The 25,555-nt window shown below is 40.4% G+C and overlaps 1 protein-coding gene across 1 annotated transcript; it reads left to right on the top strand.

The window, feature by feature from the left end:
* Window positions 1-2,944: 2,944 nt before the first annotated feature.
* Window positions 2,945-21,529, top strand: LOC111223049 (oxysterol-binding protein-related protein 3-like). Its single transcript, XM_022747020.1, has 22 exons — window positions 2,945-3,030; window positions 8,729-8,912; window positions 9,409-9,525; window positions 10,304-10,357; window positions 10,435-10,548; window positions 10,744-10,896; window positions 11,014-11,104; window positions 11,312-11,415; window positions 11,564-11,653; window positions 11,749-11,908; window positions 12,060-12,184; window positions 12,288-12,419; window positions 12,858-12,951; window positions 14,561-14,796; window positions 15,958-16,095; window positions 16,555-16,618; window positions 17,134-17,212; window positions 17,407-17,551; window positions 18,867-19,011; window positions 19,139-19,265; window positions 20,054-20,176; window positions 20,710-21,529. The coding sequence occupies exons 2-22, from the start codon at window positions 8,850-8,852 to the stop codon at window positions 20,804-20,806; spliced, it is 2,451 nt and encodes an 816-aa protein (XP_022602741.1). The 5' UTR covers window positions 2,945-3,030; window positions 8,729-8,849; the 3' UTR covers window positions 20,807-21,529.
* Window positions 21,530-25,555: the final 4,026 nt, after the last annotated feature.

Below are 25,555 nucleotides of genomic sequence, written 5' to 3'. Positions count from 1 at the left end.
GGCAAGCCACTCAGTCTATCACTTTGCTCCATTCTGAAATATCTGAACAACTATTGGATGGATTGAAATGAAATCCTGTCCAGACATTCATGATGACCAGAGGAAAACCTGACTTTTCCTCTAGCGCCACCAGCAGGTTGGCGTAATTAATTAGGAGTGAAATGCATCAGATCAAAATTTCAGTTTTCCCAAAACTAAGGATATTGCGATCAGCCTCAGCTGCACTTTGTGTTTTGAGCTAATTAACAACTGTTAGCATGCTAAGAAACATTATGCTGTACCAGCATTTAGCTGAAAGTGCTTATGCCTGAGTACAGCCTCACAGAGGCGCTAGCATGGCTGTAGATTTCTTTAATAATCTACGTGCCACTAATTTATGATATTATTAATAACTTATCTTGAGGTCCCATCTTGTTGCAGGGCCCCAAATTAAAATATTATTTTAAAGCCTTTGTTATTTCAGCATATAATGTGCTTACATGGTGCATTCCTCTAAATAAAATGAAATAAAAATAATCCAGATGAATTACCACAAATTGCTTAACATTGAATACATAGGCTATATACTACTTGGAGATTGGGACGCACCTTAGTGGGTTAATCTAACCCAGGATCAGGTTCAGCAACAAAACAGAGACTCTGTCAGTGTCTTGCTCAGGGGCACCTCAATTTCTAAGACCAAGAAGGACACTAAGAGGTCTTCTAGTAGAAGGGTCTTGTCTCTCTTTATTATCCCCTCCTTACAGTTAGAAGTGAAATTTCACAGTGCATGTAGCCAAGTAAATTCAAGACCTTGGGATGCTGTGCAAAACAATTTAAACACCCTAACTGCTATTCATGTTCTTCATGTTCCTCTTTGTTAAACAAAAGTCCACATCATCTGGCTGACAACTGGCAGCAAGGCTCTTTCAGTTTGCAGCCTGAATACAAGCTGTTCAGTGTGCAGTAACCATAGGTAACCTATAGATGACACTGTCATACACAATCTGCTCCCAAAAGATGTGTGTTTGTGTCAGTGTGTGTACTGTGAGTGGCAGGGAGGTGATAGGTGATATAAATAGCTACACTGGCATACTCAGACTTGAAAGCATATGTATCACCCTTTACTACATTTTCTTATTTATGTCTGTCTACACTATCTTATTTATGTCTGTATGTCTCACTCTGTCTTCTTCAGTATTCTCTTTCTAAAATAAGATTTAAATTGTGCTATTAGTTGAAAATCCTTGAAAGTCCAAAGCATCAGTGTATCCCAGGTGTGTTTCCATGATTACCACCTCACTGTATCTGTAGACAAGCCTGTTTTAGAGTGTGTGGCTCTGTTGTCAGGTATGCATGGGTGTGTTCCCTTCGGCTACAGTTTTGCACTGTTTAGGTAAGTGCAGGGGAATCCACCTGGGTTGGACAATGAAAAGATCTGTGATACAAACACTGATAGCAATATCTAAAAATGTTTCCTGTCTGTTCTATCTCTAACATCACACCACATCATGTCAGCAATCAACATTCAGTTTCCCTCAGTCAGTCCTCACGCAGAGACGCATTCCTTTAAAGTCCAAACACTACCATTAGTTTTGTCGGCTCTAAGTTTCTGGACACACCCAGCTCTGCCTCTCCCTTTCAAAGACATTTTTTTCTCCCTTTTTATGTTTTCCCTTCCCTCTGTTGCCATAGAAATAAGCCCAGGCAGGAAGTGACAAAGTCGTGCCTATGCAAAGGAAGAAATTTGTTTTGTTGGGTAAACAAATCCAAAGCATGAAGGTGGTTTAGAGCGCTACAAGGACAATAGAGGTGGACGGACTGAGCAGGGCTTTCTCCAAAGAAAAACATGAGGCGCATAACTTCATCAAGGAAAGATGGACATTAAGTAGAAGCACACAAACACATGCTCATAAGTCACCCACACGCTCACTCCGCCTGGGTGCAATCACACAACTTCTCTCACTTACTCATCGTTTCAGAAAACAGTCAGCACTTGTGGCTAGAGCCATCTTTTGCAACCAGAATGTCTGTGGAAAAGCATCAAACAATCTGTCATTGGATTGTGCATCATGTTATGAAGCAATGAGACCAGAGAGATTATTAAGACTGTTTCTCCACACCTACTGGCTTTTACACTGTATATGAACAAAGTGCTACTTCTTATGACCCATAAGTGGTAATAATGTTAAAGTAATTTGTTGCAGAGCTGAAGCAATACATGGATTAATCAAATTAATTTCTAAATAGTTGGCAACTATATTGACAATCAATTCGTGCAGAAATACCAAACATTTCCTAGTTTCAGCTACAAATGAGCTGCTTTTCCTTGATAATAAACTGCATATTTAAGTTTTCATGATTAATCAATAAAATAAGTGGCAAACAACTCAGTAATAAAAAAGTTAGTTAGTTGCGTCCTTACTTTGTTGAAGGCCCACTTTCTGGAGCTTAGAGCTTGTTACATGATGATGGATGGTGTATGAGTTTCTGTGACCTCTGAAACTGCCTAAGCTGTTCTCTAAAAGCTAGTTTCAGGCTATGTAGTAGGCCTACACAAGTATGTGTAGCCTGATGGTCATCATGTAGTTAGTTTGGGTTACAAGGCAGGACGGACGTGAGATAATGTAAAACATTCATGAAATTGAATGTAATATCTTTAAAATACAATGATACATTAGCAAATAGTGACATGATGAATGTGTATTTACCGGTATTCACATGACTTTACGTCAGTTAGCAACTGGAACTTACCTGACGCTCCATTGTCTGACGCTAACCCTCACCTTGTTTTTTTTTTTCCTTTGACATTTTTGTCGACGTCACTCTATGGTCCGTTCAAAAACGGGTCCGCCCTACTTTCTGTTCCCGCCCCTTTGCTATAACCTCGATTGTGATTGGCTATGAGGAGCGCCAGTCACTCCTGCCCACTAAAGAAGCCCCTCCCCTACCACAACGCTCGGGCATTGAAGCGAGGAGCTGAAACCTCAAGCCAGGTTACTGTATGTCCTTACTACTAGGATAGGATGCTGTAGCTTTCGCCACAGAACCGTAAGTATTTCTTTACCTTAATACTCATAACTAATTTGGGTTTATATCTGTGTTTCTGCTGTTGGTGTCTCGCTTCTGTTTGAATCAAGCGGCAGAGTTGACAGCGCTGCTGTCGTGTCTGTTGCTGGACGTTTCAGCGCTGAAGTCTGATATCGCTCTCGACAGAATTACTAATGGACTTCCTCCTGACATTTAGTGCTGAATTAGTATGTGAGTCTCCTTGTAAAGGGTCCCTGTGATGTTTTTGGGCTCCTATTGAGGCTGTGTGAGCGCCGAGTTTACGACCACATGGTTTTTATTGGACATTTTGTCTGCGCAGACAAGTTTTGATTGCTGTGTTGGCAACAGGAATTGAGCAGGGCTGTGCAGTTAAACGGGACACCTGTGTTTTCTCGCCTTGAAGTTTGTCCCCATTAATGACAATCAGCGACCTATCTGGTTGCTGTGCTAACATCATCCCCAGCACAATCAAACTATTCTTCTTCTTCTTGTATACAGCACATAGTTAAATTAACATAAATCAAGAAAATAATTGGCCGATTAATCAATAATTAAAACAGTTGTTGGTTACAGCCCCGCACACCATTAATTAATGAAATATCATGAGCCGGTCAGTGCTTTCTTTCACCTCAGTGATGTGGTTCTTGAGTGATTTTGCTTTTATTACACTGTAAATCAATACTTGGCTTTAACACCTCTTAGTCCAGACAGGATGAGTTTGGTTTATGCATGAGTGGTAATGGCAACACTATCACTGTGCCATTCACACTCACATGATTGCCTGTGGGCACACATTGCCAGCCCAGTGCTCAGGCTGGTATAAACAAAACTGTAACCCTGAAGTTTTTGACAGTGGCATGGTTAATACTTAAACAATTTCCTATTTAGTGTATATAATGACTGAGAGAAAAAAATCTGCAACAATTTTAATATGCAAAACAATGACTTGTTTACGTACCGTAATTCTTTGATTCCAGTTTCTCCATTATGAGGATTTGTTTCTTTTCTCTGTTTTATATGATATCAAACAGAGTACAGTATCTCTGGATTTTGGACTAGTGGTCGGACAAAATTAAACTTTTACAGATGTTACCTTGGGCTTTGGGAATTTGAGATATTTCTGACTTTTCTAGCCCAAATGGTTAATTGATTAATCAAGAAAATAATTGTAACACCCATCAATAATGAAAACAAAATTAAGCTGCAGAAGTAGGCAGAGCAGTAGTAAGAGGAAACTATCCAGCAGCTCAGCTGTGTGGGTTCAAACATATATGTTGGCATCCTTCTGCCCAGTTGAAGTGTCCTTGAGCAAGACATTGAGACTTAGTCAATACAAGCTCCAGGGGGCACTGTTCAAATCTGCTCCCCTTCCACTCTAGTGATCCAAAGCAAAAGAGGATTTTGCTGAAGGCATCAATTTTCAAGTCTATCAACCAACTGATCACTATCAAGCCAAATTGTTTCTTCTTGCTGCAATATTTCTGGTCATAAACATCCAGCGTGGCCGACATGACTCACTGAGTTATCTCTATGTCACTCTCTCCTTTACACAACACCCACTTAAAAGCTGGTAAATACCGAGCACTCCTACTTTGACTAATATTCCAAGTGGCCACTCTGAGAACAGCATGCCTGTGATCTCCTATGGTTTTTAAGGTAATGGGATGTTGTGGCCTACTTCCAGCCAAGCTCGCTGGTCGGCACTGAGACTCATGTGAAATCATGTTTCTGCTGGTAACAGCGCAGGTTCTATAAATAGCCCCATGTTTTATGCCCTCAGATTTTCCATAAAGAATAAACAAAGTGAATATATTCTCGCCTTTGGTTTTTTTTGTATCCATAGCAACCTGTGATTGAGCGGTACTACAAAGTGTCCCTTGTCTCAGCAGGAAAGAGACAGAAAGAAATCTTTTGTCTTTTTGATGCAGCTTTTAAACAATGCATTGGTCAGAAATCTATGGACATGCTGATTCTCAAGCCTCTACTCTCTGTGTCTGTCTTTTGAGTGCATGTGAAAATAACTGATGGCTGAATGGCACATTGAGGCTGCTTGTTACATCTTTGATCACTTGCTGATATCCACATTAGTTTTTCTCTGCCTGCATACAGGAAAGACTTGCACTGTATTGCTTTCAGATGAAAAATGCTGTTAAAAATATCTTCAAACAAGCCACCGCTATCAGCTGCTACACTCTGTCAGAGATAATGTCATAGGTCAGATAAGCTGAGTGCTAGTGCCACTAACCAATCCAAAACCATATGCTGCCACACATCCATCACACTATTTTGTTATAAGATTTCAGTGTTGATGCATGAAGTAGCCAGATAATATTGCCGGATGTGAGTCTATTTAAAGTAGCTTATGCTGGCTCTCGGTTTGATAATCAGTGGATCATGCACAGCCTTAACTCCATAAATCTGTGAAGGAGCTTTACCGGAAGACTCTGGCGCTTTATTGGAGGTAGAGTCACAGATGGGCCATCTGCGTGGACCTTTTTGCAGTCCCAGTCAGCCAGTAATGGGGAGGATATACAGCTATGCAGACAATCAGGTTGATGGCAGTCCTGCTGCTGCAAGAATGCGTATAGGCAGAAAGCAGATGGACTGGCTGCTAAGTCAACGTCTGTGTGTTTGTGATGCCAGGACTGGAAACTCCAGCCTGACTATTCCTCAGGCTTCAGCCTCACTGCATTGAGATCCTGTCATGGAAACTGGAGAACAACAGACGAGGCTTTGCTTTTTGTAAGCCACAGGGCTTTCTGTAAATACGAACAGTATGTGTTGCCTGTAGTCATGCTCAACTGAAGAAAGCATGTAAAGGTGGACTTAATGGCTTTTGAGTGTTGTTTAAGTTTTTGTTGAAGTATGCCTTTTTAAAAGCGGCATTCCTGAGCCTTTTAGTGTATTTACAGTGTGTCTGTGCACAGCTTGTTGCAGCAAAGCTTTGAGAGAGCGCAAGTGGTGAGTGTGGCAGGCCTTTTCAGGAGGCTTGGCACTTCAGTGGTTGCTAGGAATGGAGCAAGTGGAAGAAAAGGTCTGTTTCCCAGTCTCTTCAGTGCAGTGAAAGAGAAAATATTCTGGGTGGAATGAAAGAAAAACATACCCAAGTTAGATTAATTCACTTTGCATCGGTTGGTTGGTAGACCGCTCAGCACCTATGTTAGGCAAAATGTTACCCTCTGGTCTCCCATGAAAGACCCACTGTCATCACACTGTCATACATCCAGATAAAACCAATCCCTCTTCCATTTGCATCCGTTTTATCTCTTCCTCCCTCCCATCAGCTGATTTCATGCATGCTGACACATGAAAAGACAAAAAAAAAAAAAAGAAAAGAAACGCACACAAAGTAGTCACATTTCCATCACCTTTAAACCTTTTATTTCCTCATTGGGCCTTGTGACTCTGCACCATCGACCCTTGCTGTGAGAATGACCCCTTTCCATCTTAACAGATCATTTACAAGGTGTTGTGCCATTAATGATTGACTCCTATTACGTAACACCGAAGGCAAAACCCCAGCACTTCTAGTCTTACAGTGCAGGAGCTCTCAGTGGTGTACAATACTACAGTAATCACTCAGTCGAGGTAAGTAGGGCACTCAGTGGGATGTTCGGGGATTCACATCTCCCAGTTTCATTTACAGATCCTACAATGCATCTGTGGCAGAGAGATTTATACACCAATACACACAATTGCAAGTTTTTAAGCTAGTGAGGTGAGGAGGTGTCTAGGGTAGTGACACTTCAAACACTTTTTTTTTTTTGCAAATGTGCTCTGATTATTTTTGAGGTTTTGCTCTAAGGAAGTGTGTTGTTGCAAGCTTTGCTGCTGAGTTGTATCAGAGGGAAAAATGGCTGATGAATAGAAGGCAGGGCTGACAATGTTATGTAAAGCTGCTGCCCTCACTCACCACTTATTGTGTGTATATAATAATGGTTGTATTCTTTAAAGAATTCATTTAGAGCTGGAAATTAGCCGTCACGGCCCTGATCTCCTACAACATGCCGATACCTAATGTTTTATGGCTGGATGCACCTTTTGTTGTTTTAAGTCCACACTATGCACAGATGTATTAACACAGACATAACTATGCAGGAGTTATGTGTGATGAATTCCATAAAGCTTCATGAAGCAGAAGACGCCAGCCTGTAAAGTACAAAAAAAAAACAAAAAAAACAACAGCTTGATGAGCTAATTCAAGCTCCCCGAGTTTATCATCTGAAGCCTACTCAGAAACGTTGCCTGTCCTGCTCCAGAGCCGTGAAGTAAGTGGGCCATCCATGTGTTTCAGTCTGCTTTTAGCCCAGTGTTGACTGTAGCTAGCGGTGTGTTATGGTGTGTCGGGGGTATCGAAGCATAGAGCACATTCTTTCCTGTTGATGACTCACGTCCTGGGCATGGTACTGACTGTAAGCAAGGCCTTGGGGAACTTCAGAACACACACACACACACTCGCACACACACTTAAAACCACCAGACTGTTTGCAGGGGATGTAGTTATCAGCATACTTAAAAGCCAGAAGTTTACACAGATTTGCATGCGTGCGAGCACACACAAAGACCACAGGCATTCCATCAGTGTGTTAGTCCACCATCAGGCTGGGTTGTGTCCTGCGCACATGTATTGCACACACCCACATAACGACACTTGAATTCAGCAGCACCAGCATACACAGGGAGTGGCTATAAAACACACATAGGGGGATAACATACACATGCATACAGCCAGGTTGGGGCATGTCATTTGTGGCAAGGATAGGAATCAGTGTTGCATAACACTGCTCACCCCATACAACCATAGACATGTACAGTACACCTCTGTAATTATGTAGTGGCATAAGACAAAACTCAAGAAAGAAACCTTTTTAAATTCACATTCAAATCTGAAATCCTGGTACAGTAGGAGGAGGCTGGAGGAAGTTAAATTTGCTGAAAGCAGCCAGTGATTAAGGTTGGTTGAGGATTCAGTCTTTTCAGTTTTGTAGTATGTAAATGGAATGAGTGCTAAATGTGAACTGCTTAGTGTTAGAAATAGGTTTTGGACATATATGACTGGAGGATATGACAAATATGTGACTACAAAACACCTGTACCCAGCTGAACTACTGAAAGATTCCATTATTATTATGGCCTCATTTTTAAAAATCTTTTTCCTTTTTTATTGTGTTTTCACTAGTTTCACACTATGTGGTAGTTACATGCACATGCTAATGGAAGAAGCCAGTGGAGTCATAACTTTTTGTTGTTATTTTTCACTGACAGTCTTGTTTTGTATGATGCTCTCCATGTTCCAGTGGGAATTTTTGCTCTATTCCCGATGTCCACATGCTTGTTTACAAATAGACTTTTGATCATAAAACATGTATGGCACTGCCATGGTCATAAATACTGACTATGAAACATTTATGAACTGTGTGTGTGTGTGTGTGTGTGTGTGTGTGTGTGTGTGTGCTCATGATAAATGTGTTTTTATTCAGGATATTTGTGTCTAGCTTCCGTAAATCAAAGCTGCTTTGGACTTTCTTGGGAATTTCATATCCACAATTAGGTTTGTTCACAGTTAGTCAGACACAGTGACTAAGTAATTCCTCCCTGTTTTTGTCTGTCTGTTCGTGCGTGCTGCTACTCTTCTATTTAAATTGAGAGTAACCTTTGTGCTGCTCCGACATCAGTTTGTTTTAACCTTTCTCTGCAGTGCTTACTGTTGCGGCGTGGCCTTCAAAGGTCAGAGTGATGCTCCTGGCGGATCCACTGTGACCTGTGTTACTGCGGTTTCCACAGAAACAAGACAGCGGTGTGCAGAAAGTCGCAAAAAGATGACGTCGCCGTCGCCCACTCACAGTGACAGCAGCAGCTCCTCTAAACATGACAGCAACCAGGTGTGTGTGTCGTCGGGTATCTATGTGTGTGTGCGTGCTGTGTGAATAAAAATTGCTTGCAGCCACTGTAAGCATTTCAGCTTTTGTTTTTCCTCTTAGTTAATATTATCTGACCTCAGATTTGCTTAATTTAATGCACCATGTACCGCAGTGTCCCTAAAGCAATGAAGCAGGTCAAATATTGTAAATGTGTCTTTGTTGTCTAGATCAAACAGTTGAAATTGATTCAATTATTAAGGGTTATTCTCTGTGGATAAACATGTATGTGTTTGTAGAAAGGCAAACTGCACCCTTTAAATACTGAAATACTTTAACATAATAACAATGTTTTTACAGTAATGAGGATTGCGTTTGCAACAGTACTGCACCTATATGGTGTCTGTGATGATATGTTTACTGTTTACACAGTTAGATTGTAGTATACCTCTTAATTTAAGGGAAAGAATATCACTTGTCTGTCTAACTCTAACAGTGTTGCTCCCGTGTGTCCCTCCAGGACAGCTGGGAGATTGTGGAGGGGCTCAGAGGGGTTCCTGCCAGCATGCAGGAGCCTGACAGACAGGAGGGTTTCCTGCTTAAGAGGAGGAAGTGGCCCATGAAGGGATGGCATAAGGTAAGCCGTGAGGTCACACTTGTTATTACAGTCTCGGTTCTTGTATCAAAAGCAAACTCTGGAGCAAAGCAGACTTTTCCCCACCATGTTCAACACACATTTTAAGAGTAATACTGTATATGGGCTTTAGTTGTACTTTTTCTTTCCTGCTTGTATTGAGATTGGACCAGCAATACTTTTAGTCCTCCCTTAATGTCTAACTAGAGTTCTGACCCGCTGTCTTTTAGTACCTCAAGCTATTTCTACATTTTTTATTTCTATTTCCTCCTCTTCACCATTATAGTCCTCTGTCTTTCCTTCATTCCATTCTTTTTTATTCCCTACTGATTATACTGTAACCCTGACTCATCTTCCTCCCCCTCTTCTCTCTGTGAGTGTGCTCATGCATACCTGGAAACTTCTGCCTTACAACATGAAGGAATTTCCACTTTAACAGGCAACATTTAAATCACATGGAGGCTTCAAAGTGCCTTGTCAGTGTATTCCTTTTTATTGTAAAACTAAAGTGAGCAAAGTGTACTTAAAAGCTGTGGTTATGTCTCTGCATGGTCATTATCCACACTGCCGATTCATTGCTGCTGTCGTAAAATTTGAATGCCAAGGTCAAGGGAAAGTAGTGTTATTGGTGCAAAACTGCACAATATATGCAAACCTTTTTTATTGGTGTTTTTAACTATTGTATAACCAAAAAGTGCAATACATCTATGATTCAAAGGTGGCAAGAACTGAAAATGGAGTCAATTCTTGTGCTGATTAAGTTTGATTTCTTCCCACCCAGAGATACTTTCTGTTGGAGAAAGGCATCTTGAAGTATGGAAAGCGTGGAACTGATGTAAGTATCACCGCAAGAGCACCATCTGTCTGTCATTCTTGCATACAGACACATGCTAACAAAGTGTTTTTGCACAGCTGAAGAAGGGAAAGCTTCACGGCTGCATAGATGTTGGCCTATCAGTCATGTCAATCAAGAAGAAAGCCATGTGCATTGATCTGGACACAGAGGATAACATCTATCACCTAAAGGTAATTCTTGACACTGAAATACTATATGTGAGCCAAGCTTAGTTGAATCCAATGTGATTCTGTGTCATACACAAATGCCTCGACACCTACAGGTTTTTTTTTTTCCCATTTCATTTCCTGTGTCTGTTTCATGTTCAGACACTCACAGCAGCTTTCTCCAAGTTGCTGCTCCTAATTTGACTTTATGGCACCCAGGTGAAGTCTCCAGAGCTGTTTGAGGAGTGGGTGTCAAAGATGCGTCATCACCGCGTGTTTCGACAGAATGAGATTGCCATGTATCCCCACGAGAGGCACCTCTTCCACCCCCATGCCTCTTCCTCTCCCTCCGTCAATGACTCTCTGAGAAAAGTAAGTTGTTCCAGTGCTTGTTAGTAAGAAAAAAAAAAAGTCTCTTAAATTTGATGCAGTAGGGATCTGGTTATGTGATATCACCTTTCTTCATCTGTATCTTTCTCTCTCAAAAAGAGGGCTACTCTTACCAAACAGGCGTCAGTCCACCAGGCTAAAGTCAGTTCTTGGCTCCATTCCTCAGAGGACATGGACAGGTGCTGCAAAGGTTGGTCGCTCTGTGCTGTTTTGTCTTTTTCTCTTGTGCTTTTCTTGCTCCACTCTCTGGCTCACCTGTCATCCTCGCTTGTCAACAATTTTTTTTTTCTTTAAGTGTGTCTCGCTGCAGCGAATCTCTCATGTTCTATTCTATCTCTCATCACTTCCCCTGCATGCATCTAAACTTTCATCTAATAATAATCCGTCTTTCACTCAGACTTGGAGGAGTGTGAATCGTATCTGCTCGAACTCAACCTGCTGCTGAAGAGCATGGAGGTCCTCCACCGCACGTACTCGGCTCCAGCCATCACTGCACTACAAGTAAACAAAAGCACACAGATTAAGTTGGCCTTGGTGTAAAATATGGTTTTGCTCTTTGTGTTTATTAAAGCTATTTACAGTGATGCCAAAATGAAAATGCAGTCATTTTGTTTTCTACCCTGTAATACATTTTTTTGTGGTGCCACAGGCATCTACTTATGACATCCCCAAAAAAGAGAAGAGGCCAAGGAGGTGGCGATCCAAAAACAGTGGCAAAGAAACCAAAGCCACGCTACAGGTACATGTACATGTTGCTCATGATTATTGAATATTGGCATTCAACGATGAGAATGAAGGGAAGATAATGGCTGATATTTCATATTTCTCTCGCAGGTCCCAAGCTGTATCTCCTCCAAGTCTCCTCGTCTCCATGCCTCCAACCCCAACCTCTCCACCACTGAGTCCAACGCCCAGGAAGTCTGTCCTGAATCCCCAGACTCGCCTACAGATGCGAACCGTCTTCAGGAGGACTTCTGCAGGCTGGCCAACAACAGTGAGTCCTTGCCTAAATCAGCACAAGATTGGTCAAGAGATCTATTTATTTCAGATAGAAAATGTTGCTTTTTTTTCTTGTTTCTATATGGTGTAATGGTTTCCATGACAACTCTGTTATTGCCCTCTTTGTTTCTGTCTCTTCTCTCCAGTCCACACCACACTGAAATCAGCCTTTAGTTCTCTGGTAGCAGAAAGAGACAGACTGAGGCACACCATCGACAAGCAGGCACCCCAGCCTGTGCAGGTCATGGGCTTAAAGACTGCCTATGCCTCAGTGAGTGAATCTGTGATTCAGATGTAATTATGCACGATTAGACCACAATGACGTTATACCACAGGCCCAATTTCTTTCAACTGGCTTCTTATCATCTAAACAGGAATGTTCAGGCGGCTCCCACTCCTTGGTCCACCAGGTTTCTAATGAGAGCAAAGCATCTATCCCAGAGTCCATATCAGAGTTCTTTGACGCTCAGGAGTACCTTCTCTCCTCTTCCTCCTCTGAGAACGAGGTCAGACACCATCTTTTACCGCATCCTCTTCCCATTCTTCACGTTTAAAGCTAAATGCTGTGATATTTTGATAGACTGAGACTGAGTCTAAAAAATGTGAGAAATTGTGAAAAATCATTTTAATCACTATCACAACTTCCCAGACTAAAAGGTGACACCTTTTTTTAAATGTTTGGCTTTGTCCAACAAACACCCAACATCCAAATGTATTCAGTTTAGAATTATATAAAACAGAGGAAAGATGCAAATTCTTACATGTGACATAGAGCTGGTTTTAACAAAACTTATATCTGAAGGTAACAATTATGCAACAAGTACAGCGGGTGCCTCATTTGTTTTTCTATTCTGGTGACTGAGGACTTATCAGTTTGTGTTTTTGTCTTTTGATTCTATGTTTGGACGCTTGCTGACCTTTCACCATTGATTTCCTGTCTCCAGGTGTCCGACGATGACTCGTACATCAGTGATGTCAGTGACAGTGTCTCCATGGATACCTGCAGCAACGAGGGAGGGAGTGAGAGACACAACTCTGGTACGTGATACAGTAACAAGTTACGTGTCTGTGTATGTGTGCAGGAGACGGTGTAAAGAGACCTTATTCTGTCAAAGAGAGGCAGGACTTGCGTGTCTCTGTGCACTAAGCATCTGCGTGTGCTTTTGTGTGTCAGCATGAAATAAATTATAAATGTCTGGAATCAGAAAATGTACCCACTTGTTCAGAATATGTGTTGAACATGACCAAGGCCAACTTCCAGAAAATGTTTACAAACTCGGTGCAATGTTTAATCTAACAGTATGTGACAAAGCATCTGTGAACAGGCATCATTAATTCACTGCTACAGATGGTATTTGCTTTGTGTTTTCACTGCAGAAAACTCCAGGTAGCACAAAATAGAAGAAACTGGGATTTAATTAAATGCACAATATGTGATTTTCTGTCGCTAGGGGTCTTTCGATCAAAACAACAACAAAAGACGGAGTTTGGTGTCAATGTGAATTAGCGTGGGATTATGGGAGTTGTTCTCTTCACCACCGTTACTGTCATTGGAGTCAGCTTGTCACGGTTAGGATTCCTTCAATCATTCAGGAGGGTTTAAGCAGGAGCTGAATTATCCACAGTTTCTCCAACACACAGGAGGACTCGGAGGGGTGCAAGCCAAGCTGACGCCAAAGTTCACTCAGCATGTTTTTCTGATAGCTCAAGACCCAGATGACTAAAACCCTTCACCTGGTTCAAATATATAGTTTAAACGACCAAGACCTAAAATGTAAATTGTAAAAATGTAGTTTAAACTAGATAAAAAAAAAAAGTCAATTTTGATCATTCAGACAGACAAACACAATGCTGACACATGTGTAAAGGGGCTATGATGTCATTGCAATAATAAAATGGACGCTTACCTTGATTAAAGTACACAAATTAAACATATATAGCATAGGTCTAGTTGTTCTTAGACATTTTAATAATTAAAAGTTACATATTATACCTTTGTGAAGTCGTTCAGTTGCAAATAGAAATTGGGATAATCAGGTTTGGATTGTATGACTCCAGCTTGTGCAGAGGAGGGGGTAAATGAAAATCTCAAGACATTTGTGGTTTAATATCTTCTTTTTTGTGTGTTAATACATTTGTTAGACTACGCATTAAATCGGTTTTTGAATGCAAGTGCCAGAACAATGAGTATTCCTGATCTGAAGCTGATAAAAAGCCAACATTTGTGTTGATATATATATTTTTTGTTTACTTAAATTTGACCATTTTCCTTCCAAAAAACACCTAAAAAACACATTCAGTCAAACTGTTTGAAGCTTTTCCATGAATTTCCTTATTTGCTTTCATGAAAAGCCTCTCAAAGAGCATCTAGACAATGACAATGATGGGACACCAGAATTCTCCACTGAAAAAGTTATAGTTAGAGCTTCTCCACAGTGGGTGAAAAAAGTTTTAGTGCTGGCTTTAAGTGCCACCTGAAGCTACAATATATCCTCATCTCCATCAAATCAGCTTTTGACTTTACAACATTTAATTTTAGACAATGTGCACATTGAAGCTCTCACACTGTTCCGTCTCACTTGTTACTGTTCTTAATATAATTTTCTTCCTCTTGTCCCACCGCTCCTCTCTCATTTCTCTCCTCCAGTGAGCAGCGTGTTGACCCTGACTCGTCGGCGCTCCACGCTGCCGTCTCCAAGTCCCACCAGCAGCGTGAGCCTGTGGAACATCCTGAGGAACAACATCGGAAAGGACCTTTCCAAGGTGGCCATGCCAGTACAGCTCAATGAGCCAATCAACACCCTCCAGAGGCTGTGTGAGGAGCTGGAGTACAGCGAGCTGCTGGACACTGCCAACCAGACCCAAGACCCTTACCAACGCATGGTGAGAGGATACGATAATACTGCATGTATAAATCTGGAAGAGCAAGGTGGAGCCTTGTCAACAAGTACTAAGTCTACCTAAAAACTTGAGATGTCATCTACACACAGACATTTATACATCTACACACATGCATAAACTAGTCTCACTCGGGCACCGACTCATACTCTGATAAGCCAAAGAAAATGAGAAGATTTTTAGCTTGCAGAAAGTTGAAATATTTATTAAGTCCTCTGATGTTCACGTGAACAAAAGCACACAGAGAGAATAAAAAAATCAATATCACAGTAGCTGTAGCCAAATATAGATAGATGTGTTGTGAATTCAGCACTCTTCCTCAATTATCTTTATTTTTTGTTTCTATCTGTGCCTGTTTGGCAGACCCTGAGTATTTTAAACACTTTTATAGTCAAATAGACACCCAGTAGTTATATAGACACAAAAATGTCACATTCACAAGTCTCACACTTCTACATGCTGTAGAATATACTCCACGCTGTACAGACATGTAGTATTAATCATATTTAGTTGCACACAAACACACATTTACATGCACCTCAATTGTTGTCATGTATAAACATATACACACACACAGTTTATACTGTATGTCCATACATTGGTTCATTTAAAACCGGTTAGTATCTGAAACACATTGTGGCATCATACATGCATACACTCAATATTATCTTCACAATATTAGGTACAGGTATGTTTACAGTCACATACATGAACAACTAGAGTGGCACTCAGTAGAGGACATACCTCCGCCAAGACCAAACAATCCTACACGTCTGCTGTTCTCAGGTATAGCTTTATGTATTTATTGTCTTCAATCCTTACGAGAGATAGCTGTATAGTTTTACTGCCTGTCAGCAAAATGACATCATCATTATACAGTTCATTCAGCTTTAGAGCTGTATGAACTGTGTCACTGATATGTCACAACCGCTATTGTTATTGTGTAATTTTATTACAGTAGTTGTGTGTTGACTTTAAATACTGATGTAAGCATTCCTCAATGCTGCTGGTGCCATTGTTACTTACTATTAATAATTACAACTCCGTGTGTTATGCAGATTCAGCATTTTGTTCCACCTGATCTGGATTATTATTATGTCGATTTTCATTTTCATTTTCATCTGTCCTCTTTGATTTTCTGCACAGGTGTATGTTGCTACGTTTGCAATATCTGCCTATGCCTCCACCTACCATCGAGCAGGAAGCAAACCATTTAACCCTGTCCTGGGAGAAACGTATGAGTGTGACAGACCCGACAAGGGCTTCAGGTTTATAGCTGAACAGGTAGAGGTCACACAGTTTACAGCACGCAGCACGATTCACCGCATGGGAATACAACCCCTTCTCAGGATAGGCTCAAATACACATTTTGAATTTAATATGTGAAGTGATTGAGATAAGACATATGTATTTACGTTAAAGTTGTTACATTTAGTAATTGTCACACCCTGGTTAGGTCTCATGTCAGAGATTTCAAATAGGACATTGTGCACTGCAGGAACAGCGCCCTCATGCTCTTGTATGCAAAGCAAGCACTAGAAGTTCCACACTGACCCACCAGTCTTCTCTGTGATTGTGTGGTTTGTTTACAGTAATTATACTAAACTCTCAAAATATATGTAGTAATACTCTGTAGCTGGCAGCCTTTCCCACCTTTTGTGTTCGACTGATTGATTAATACACCTTTGTGAGCTACAATGGGTATTATTATCTCATCTCCTATCTCTTCTCTCCGTTTCCCAGGTGAGTCATCACCCACCTGTGTCAGCATGTCACTCTGATTCGAGGAACTTCACCTTTTGGCAAGGTGAGCAGGAGAGGACATGACGGGAATAAACATCCAGTTCGCCCTCTGTTTGGCTGGGCTTACTTGGAGGCTGCCTTAGTGCTGCCACACCTTTATTTCTGAGAGTCTGATACGCGGTGTAGGTTATATTTAAGGTCAAAGCTGGTGTTATGCAAGATTAAGTAACCTTGTTGAACTTAATGTGGCCTTGGTGCTCTCTCTGTAATTTTCCATTGTGTGATGATTATGCACTTTATACATATTATAAGAAATTAGTGTGTAGCTTATACTAATGAGACCTCATTTGTTATCTCTGCCACTTTAAACTCAACAACTGAACAGCCATTGGTAGTCAGAGAAACTGCAGATCATTGCCTTGTTTGCATTTCTGCCCATGCACATGAATAAAGAAGCTGATTTATAGAGAAGAAGCTATTGTTTGTTGAATTGACCAGAAAAAGAACATTTAAGATCAAAATTAAGATATTTCCATTGTCACAAGCGCACACATCCATTGACATCCAGTCTCCTTTTAGATGTCCGATGGAAAAATAAATTCTGGGGAAAATCCATGGAAATTGTTCCCATGGGAACCACACATGTCACACTACCTGCGTAAGTCCTTCACTCCTTTACTTGCTCTGTGTGGGTGGGTGTGTGTTTGCATGTGCATGCGTGTTTGTATTCTTCTGTGTTTAACACAAGGTTTCACAACACCATGCACTGCATAGGCTGTGAGTGTAAGTATTAGGAATGAAACCTTACATTTTTTGGACTTATTAAATACAGTACGTGTTTGATTTCTCCAGCTTTGGCGACCACTACGAATGGAACAAAGTAACCTCCTGCATCCATAACATCCTGAGCGGCCAGCGCTGGATCGAACACTACGGAGAGATGTCCATCAAAAATATCAACAGTGACGTCTGCCAGTGTAAAGTCACATTTGTCAAGGTCAGGAAACAAATGTTTAAATCACTGTCATGTTTCAAAGCATAATGATGTAGAAAAACTTCAGTCTCTGTGGGAAGTCACTTGCTCCTTCTTGTGTAGTGCTATTATAGAGACTATACCTAATTGTACAATAACTCTTACTGTTGTTTCTCCTATTAGTATGTTTTGATTTGTCACAGTCACATGAACCTCTGTGAGTGACCTTACATCATTAGCCGTCTGACATTTAGCACTAGACTTTTAGCTTCATCATCCTCTGAGCTATCAAGAACAGACAGAAAAGAAAGTAGTGCTTTTTTCATGCAGTGCTGCCTTCTCAAACAGACTCACTCCCTGTATTCTGTACCATCAACACTATCAAAGCACACAGCGCCCTCTTCTGGGCAAAAAGAGGAACTGAACTATCAAAAGATAAAAACATGAGAAACTAGAACAAACAATCCATTTGTTCTCAGGTATATCTTTACTTATTTATTGTCTTTAATCCTTATGCAAGACAGCTGTGTGGTTTCATTACCTTAGGAAATTAGGGTATTAGTTAGGAAATTATGACATCAGTATCATACAATTCATACAGCTGTAGAGCTGTATGAACTGTCTCATTGCTATGTAGCTACAATCGAATTTACCAGCAGGTATCGGCATTATTTCTCACATCACATAAAGTACTTTATTCATGGCTCGGACGAAGTTGCTCGTTACTAACAACTCTGCCTCTTTCTCATGAGTCAACGGACGGACGTTCTTAGGCTCAATGGAGCCAGATAATGAAAAGATATCCTGGGTATGTTGAACTTGCTTCGTAGTACGGGCCTCTGATGTTTTTTGGTGTTTGTTTATGTAGCCCGTCTTGTTTAGTGATAATGTGCTTTGTGTTAGAAGTTGCAGTAGAGCTTCAGCAGCCAGCAGTCACGGTCCCACAGGCAGCTTAGTAGTTAGTTTTTATGTTGCTGTTGACAGTGTGGTGGCAAGAATAAGGATACCCACAGTGATGATGCCAGTGGGCAGAGCTTTTTCCGTAGCCATTAACCACAGCTAAGCCACAGAGGTTCTGCAGCAGGAATCTCCCGTAGGCTCTCCACTTCGTACCGCTCTGCTGCCCTCAGACTGTCAATCTCTCCTTGGTTTCTCTCTGTCAGATTTACAAGGAGGATAGTCAGTGTGGCACATGTTCGTCTCACTTACTAATTTCTTATTTTCCTGCAGAGCATAAATTACTGCCTCCAGACTTTCAGCGGCAATTTTTGTGGTACTCTACTAGACTAAATATTAATGTTTTAATTAATATTTTTGCCTCTGTCTTTTACTCTTTCAGGCAAAATCATGGAGCTCCACGGTGAATGAGATAGAGGGAGTGGTTACAGATTCAAATGGAAAAGTTGTACACTCCATTTTCGGAAAATGGCATGAGTCTGTGTTTAAAGGAGACCCACCTTCTGCCACGTGCATCTGGAGAGCAAGTGAGTGATTGGTTCCTGGAAATGTCAGTCACACAGCTTTCACACTACAGCAGCTGGATCACAAAACAAAACTATACTGGACATGACATGACATGACAGCTGCAAATTTGTATGTGTGTATATGTAGACCCCATGCCAGTGGATCAAGAACAGTACTATGGCTTCACCCAGTTTGCAGTGGAGTTGAATGAGCTGGACTCCACCCTGAGACCTCTGCTTCCCCCAACAGACACACGCTTCAGGCCGGACCAGAGGTTAGCACTCTTTATTTGTCTGTAATGTTGATTTCTGTTAGTGTTTCCACAGACCTCATCCCTAACCTCTACAGAAACCTTATTAGTTCAGTTACTATTTATCTCTATATTTATTTTCTATTCTAATGACCTGCACAGATGACCCTGTTGTGTAAAAGGATTTAAAGCTACCAAAACTGACCATTTAGCCCCAAACACTTATTTTGCGAACATGATTTTGTCGACCAAGTCCATGTGGTGCAAAGTACTACACTTCAGAAATATGACCATAACCATGGCAACAGTCTATGAGAGTTTAGATCCATGAACATGAAGTCACCACCATCCACTCATAGAAAAAGATTATAGTATATTTACAGAACATAGTAAGATTTTAGTAAAAAAATTTAGCTTGGATAAAAACATGCCATAATTTGTCCACACAAGCACATGAATGAAAAAAGTAATAGGTGTTTTTCTTGTTACGGTGTCACTAGAAAATGAACCTTCAGAATGTGAATGCAATCTGCAGATGATTGCATTTACAATGGTACATTCTAAATGAGACTGACCAAGGCTGAACACTTTAAAAATGAAGTGGGATCATTTAGGAGCTATACTGGGAAAGATACATGAAGTCAGCTATATCTACTTCTGCTGCTACTGTCCATTAGGAGGGAAAGCACAAAGTTTTCCCGTTTGCGTGGGAGAAAAAAAAAGTCGGATAAATGGTGGCGGTGCTCTAATAAGACCAATGTTCTATTGTTCTTCGTCCTGACTCGCTCACTGTCTCTGTCCTCTTTGTCCAGGCTGCTGGAGGAGGGGAACCCAGAGGCAGCTGAGGAGCAGAAACAGAGGATAGAGCAGCTCCAGAGGGAGAGGAGGAAAGTGCTGCAGGACAACAACATGATGCACCAGCCACGCTTCTTCAAGTATGCGGCTCTATATGTGTTTGTGTGTTCTCTGCATGAGTCTTTGTGCGCAATCAGACACAGTGTTCACATGTTTTTCCATGTAATCATTCTGTCCCAAACGATAAGGGACCGTTGGTCAGAGATGAAATAATTGTGACTAAATTTGAAGCTCATCATGACAAAAAAAGTCATTATTACCCTTTTATGTCATTGTCCATTATGTCATGTCCATTTCAGAAGTATTATATGCAACTCATCAACTCATCAGATGCTCTACTCGTCATTGTAACTGTATGTTACACCCAGAAAATAGACAAATGCAATCCTCCCTTATGTTTTGAATCAGACCTTTAGTATGAAACTATAGTGGATACACACAAAGTTAATATTGATATTTATGTTTAGTTTCAAACAAAATAATTTCAGTGTAGCTAATATTATTCTGGAAACTTAATACGTCATTTAATATGCTGTGCGTTGGACAGGTGAGTGATGTATCATTCAAAATGTTTCATTGATAAAAACAGGTTTCATTCTTGTTGTGTCAACAGGAAGTCTAAGGATGACACATGGGTGAGCGACAACACTTACTGGGAGCTGCGTAGAGACCCCAGCTTCAGCATAATGGATTTCCCTGTGTTGTGGTGACCTCTGGATTTGACCACACCTCTCCACTATGACTTATCATATAGAGGGAAGTGTAAAACAGAACTGAGACCAGCCTCCAAGAATCCTGACTTGGTTAACATGAATCACTCCATGTCATGGTAACCTAAACCAATATGGACTTCCTGCTTCCACTTTTGGGACAGAGCCTGTAGAACTTCTGTTGTAGTTTTTATTGTTTATTATGTTTCTCCTAAAGGGTACACTTTCTCCTCTCATTATTGTAACTGTACATTTACACAGTGTCAGAGTAGAGTAAATATTAATATCATTATGTTCTGTTGCATCTCAGCATTTACCAAAGTGCCTTCTTATTGCAGTGCTGCACTCAATCAACTGCTTTAGCAGTTATGCAAAAACACTTTTATTAAGAGACTTTTAAAACTTCTCATCAGAAGATGTCAATAATGTGTGGACTTTACTGGAGGAAATAGGATCAGGGTTGGAAGTGAACTTGTTCAAAAGGTCAAAAGTTGGTTGAGTATTCCACATCCAGTCAGTATCATGACACCAGGATTTTCTGATTGCTTTAGCCAGTGGCTGATCACAGCAAAAGAGGGACTCAGCCTTATTTCAGTGTGCTGCCTTGTTGTAATGACATGACTGTCATAGGACTGTAGATACAGTTTTTTACAGCGGGGGAAAAAGCAATAATACTCCATGTTAAAAGAAGACAATAAACTGCACAATGGATAGACAAGTTAAGGTGTGTCACATGTTGTTTGTCTTTCTGTGTGTGAGGGATGAGCCACAATTTTGGTTACTTGATTTTCTCATGCTAAAAATAAGTGAATCCCACCCAAAGATAATGATCATTAGAAAGTGTTTTTAGACAATTACATGTGAAAGACTGATTGCAGATCAATACATAATTTCCAATTCATCCATTATCTATACTTACTCATCCTTTGCAGGGTCATTGAGGATACACCCTGGACAGCTCTCCAGTCTAATACAAGGCATACACGGATACACAGACAGTCATTCCCACATACAGGCAATTTAAACTCTCCAATTATCCTGCATGTCTTTTGGACTGGGCGGGGGGGGGGCTGAAGCATCCGGAGCAAACCCACACTGGCACCAGCTGGTCGGCAGGTTTTTACCAAAACCTTCTTCCTGTGAGGCGACACTGCTAATCATTGCACAACCTCCGTGCCAGCCTAAATTTGATGTTTTCCACATGTCCTTGTGTGTCTCCATCACTTCCTCTTTACTGCCTCATCTTCCTCGAAATCTTGTCCAAGGGGCATCTATCTCCCGGTGCGATTATCTTGTTCCACAGGCCCATAAACTCCTTTTGTTGGATAAGTCCCTGGATAATCTTTGGCCCATGGCCCCTGTGTTGAAATACATTCTCCATTTAGGGTACCAAAACCTACAAGGTCATAAGATTTGAACTAAGATTGAACGAAAAGCATTTTTTTACAGGGGCCACCAACCACAGGGATTATACAAGTCTTGGTAACCCACCTGACTTCTATTGCAGGATTCAGCATCATCTTACTAACAACACAAAGGAAACCCACTGCGAAGCTCTTCCCTGCTGTCAAGATTCGATCCTCCTCTCTGAGAGGATTCTGGGCTCTGTCAAAGAGCAACTGGAGGCTGAGGTGAGGAGACGGGGGCCCCGCTGGATCCAGGGCCCCAGTCTCTCCTGAACAGTGTTGCAGAGTGGCTTAGTGTGAAGCACACAGCCCCTCTCAGTGTTGAATTAGCACAGCTCTCATAGCCCTTTTAGCTCTGTTGATGTCCAGTATCCTGGACTTGTTGCTGGAGACACTCTTTTTACTGTGGCTTTCAGATCGCTGTGAAAAAAATATAGACATCATTTTATCTTTAAGTTATTTGAGTCAATTGGTAGTTATTACATCAATTATAGTGTATTCTACTCCAATAAAGATTATATACTGTATCTCTACAGCATACTATATTATATTATACTACATGCACTACACACTACATGCCTATACACACTCTACATTGTATAATATAGAATATAAGAATGGCACTATTGGTTAGCACTTGTGCTAAATCAATACACATTAAGCACAAAAGTAAATACCAACTTCTAAAATATATTACTGTATAAAGCTTTCTAATTCCCTGATTTCTTTATTTCATTTAAGTATAAAAACCTTGTTTTAGAAAGATGATCATTGCTGAATTGTGACTTATGTTAGCATGTATGAAAAACCTGAGGTTTACCATCCAAATATACCAGACACTAGCCAGATGTCTTTGTTGGTTCACTCATGTATTATTTAGCCACCAAGGATCATGAAAAGATGCTCTACGCAGCTGTTTGTGAAAAAGACACATACAGCAGTATCTTTCACTTACAGTTCTTTCAAAGGAGTTATTTAGAGTTAGTCATTTATGGCAGTGAGCAGGTATTTTATAGTATAGTCTACATTTTTTGTGACAAAAATTTGTTGATATCGCAGTACAACAACCTACTTGTTTTTTAATGTCAGAATAATGTACAGAAAAAACATACTCAGTTGTCTTTTTATGTTTGATATTTCAGATTAAATACTGTCTAATACTGTCTCAGTAAAACAATGAAACGATGCAAGAGCATGTTTCAGTTCCCACTCACAGCTCTATGATTTATTGTGAAAGAAATTTTTGACAAAGGCTTTGATCCAAAGGGGCCTGTCTAATTCTATAATATAGCCTCAAAATGAGATTACTTTTTTCCATTAACATTTTGACTGCCTTTTGATGTTCTTATGGTTTTTTTTTTCCTCCTCTCTTTTTTCTCTTTTTTCTCTATTTGGCACAATATCCTCTGTTGTGCTGTTCCTCTTTGGGCATGAAGTTTTCCATTTCCTGCTCGTGATTTGCTCACACAGGTTAAATTCTGATGTTTATTCCTTTGCTAAACCTTGTGGTGAAATATCAAGTACCATTGCTATGGTTACCTACAAATAAATAGGGACGCATTCATTTCAAACAGCAAATGGTATGTGTCCACTATTGTCTGGTTATGAAATGTTGTGTCAGAATTGAGGCTTTTCCATGTCACTTTATACTCCACAGCTGGAGTTTCTGAATTAAGACACAACAAAGAACAATCTGATGAGATGCATACACTGCTTTATTAGATTAAGTTATTGAACAGTGCATAGAATAATTAGTATTAATTTAACCTGAAATTATGTTATAGAAATTACTGCAGTGAGGGTTTAACCTGCAGTTTCTGTTATAAAAAAAAAAAAAAAAAAAAAGTTTGTGGTTATGGCAGTTTTTATTTTTTGCATTCTGGCTAATTTTTTCATACACTCATTCAACACATTTACACTTAGCTGTGCCAACACAGTAAAAAAGCGGCATTAATGTGAGATTGCAAAGTAAATACTTGTATTTTCAGACAGCAGTGGAGGGTAACTAGGTACATTTATGGGGCAGCTGTGGCTCAGCAGGTAGAGCACCACATCCTGTATTTGCAGGGTTGGTGGGTCCATCACCAGATCATGTGGCTTTGAGTGACACACAGACCCCAAAATTGGTCCTGATGACCTTAGACAACGCCTCATATGGTTGCTTTTCTGTCATTGATTTGTGTGTGTGTGTGTGTGTGTGTGTGTGTGTGTGTGTGTGGGTACCACTCAGTACAGTTTCGAGGTGCTTGCACTTTACTTGGGTAGTTGCATTGTATGCTACTTTATACTTCTGCTTCTCCACAATTCAGCAGGTTATGTTGCATTTTTATTTTATTCCACTTTCTACTTCCTATTTACTTTGGAGATTTGGCCTGCCTACAAAACAAATGATCAGCAGCAGATTTAACAACCACACAGTCTATTAAATAGTTAAAATTACAACATTATATTTCTTTTAATACATGTAAATAATAACTCTCTTAAAGTGCTTCTGTGCTGATTCAGTTGTATTGTGAAATTAATGCGTCTACTTAAGTAAAACTTGTGAATATCTCCTGCGTGAGCAGCAACAGTGATCAGAGGGCCCTCAGCAGACTGCTACAGTAGTCCTGGACCAATTATGACTCTATGGTGTTTGTGCATATGGGTGCATCCATTAAAAAGCCCTTGATAAGTTACTTATCACCACCGACAAGTATAAAATGCACTCACGCACTCACTCACTCCTAAACCTAATCTTTACAATGTTCGACTTTTAATCTGAATGCCCATGTTAAATATGGGCCCCAACAACAGTTACACAGACTATAATGTTCTTCTGTCACATATACAGGGGATTGCTATACCTAACCCTTTGCCACTCTTTCGGCTTCATGTTAACCTCTGGCACTGCTCCATGGAGAGTAAATGATTTAGTTGGCTTGTGAGATATTGTGTGATTTAAAAATAAATAATATTATAACAGATTTTTTTTTTTTAAGTTGAAGCACATCACTGTGATGTTCTACATTAGAAAGGATGTAGTGTGGTCAGTGGCAACCTGTGTCAAACCACTTCTGCATTCCTACTTACTCTAACTCTAACTGTAACTGTATTGCAGGTTGGCATGAAAGTGACAGATATGAATGAATCAACAAGACCTGATTTGGAAACATTTAACATTAATAATTTACTGATAAAAAAAAAGAAAATCATAGAGACAAGTCTGCTCTTGTCCTGAAACACACGCCCACACACACACACACACACACACACACACACACACACACACACACACACACACACACACACAGAGGACTTCATATGATCATAATTAAGGCTCAGTGAGAGAGAGGGAGGAGGA

This window comes from Seriola dumerili, unplaced genomic scaffold, assembly GCF_002260705.1.
Source record: "Seriola dumerili isolate Sdu_G_001 unplaced genomic scaffold, Sdu_1.0 BDQW01000110.1, whole genome shotgun sequence".
NCBI lineage: Eukaryota > Metazoa > Chordata > Actinopteri > Carangiformes > Carangidae > Seriola > Seriola dumerili.
The sequence above is the reverse complement of the archived record's forward strand: the minus strand, read 5'-3'. Positions and strand labels throughout refer to the sequence as shown.

Excerpts from the sequence above, each read along its gene's own strand:
- LOC111223049 (XM_022747020.1), top strand. The coding sequence starts at position 8,850 with ATGACGTCGCCGTCGCCCACTCACAGTGACAGCAGCAGCTCCTCTAAA. Across the intron at positions 10,549-10,743 it reads ATAACATCTATCACCTAAAG|GTGAAGTCTCCAGAGCTGTT; the intron begins GTAATTCTTGAC and ends TATGGCACCCAG. Across the intron at positions 17,213-17,406 it reads ACACATGTCACACTACCTGC|CTTTGGCGACCACTACGAAT; the intron begins GTAAGTCCTTCA and ends TGATTTCTCCAG.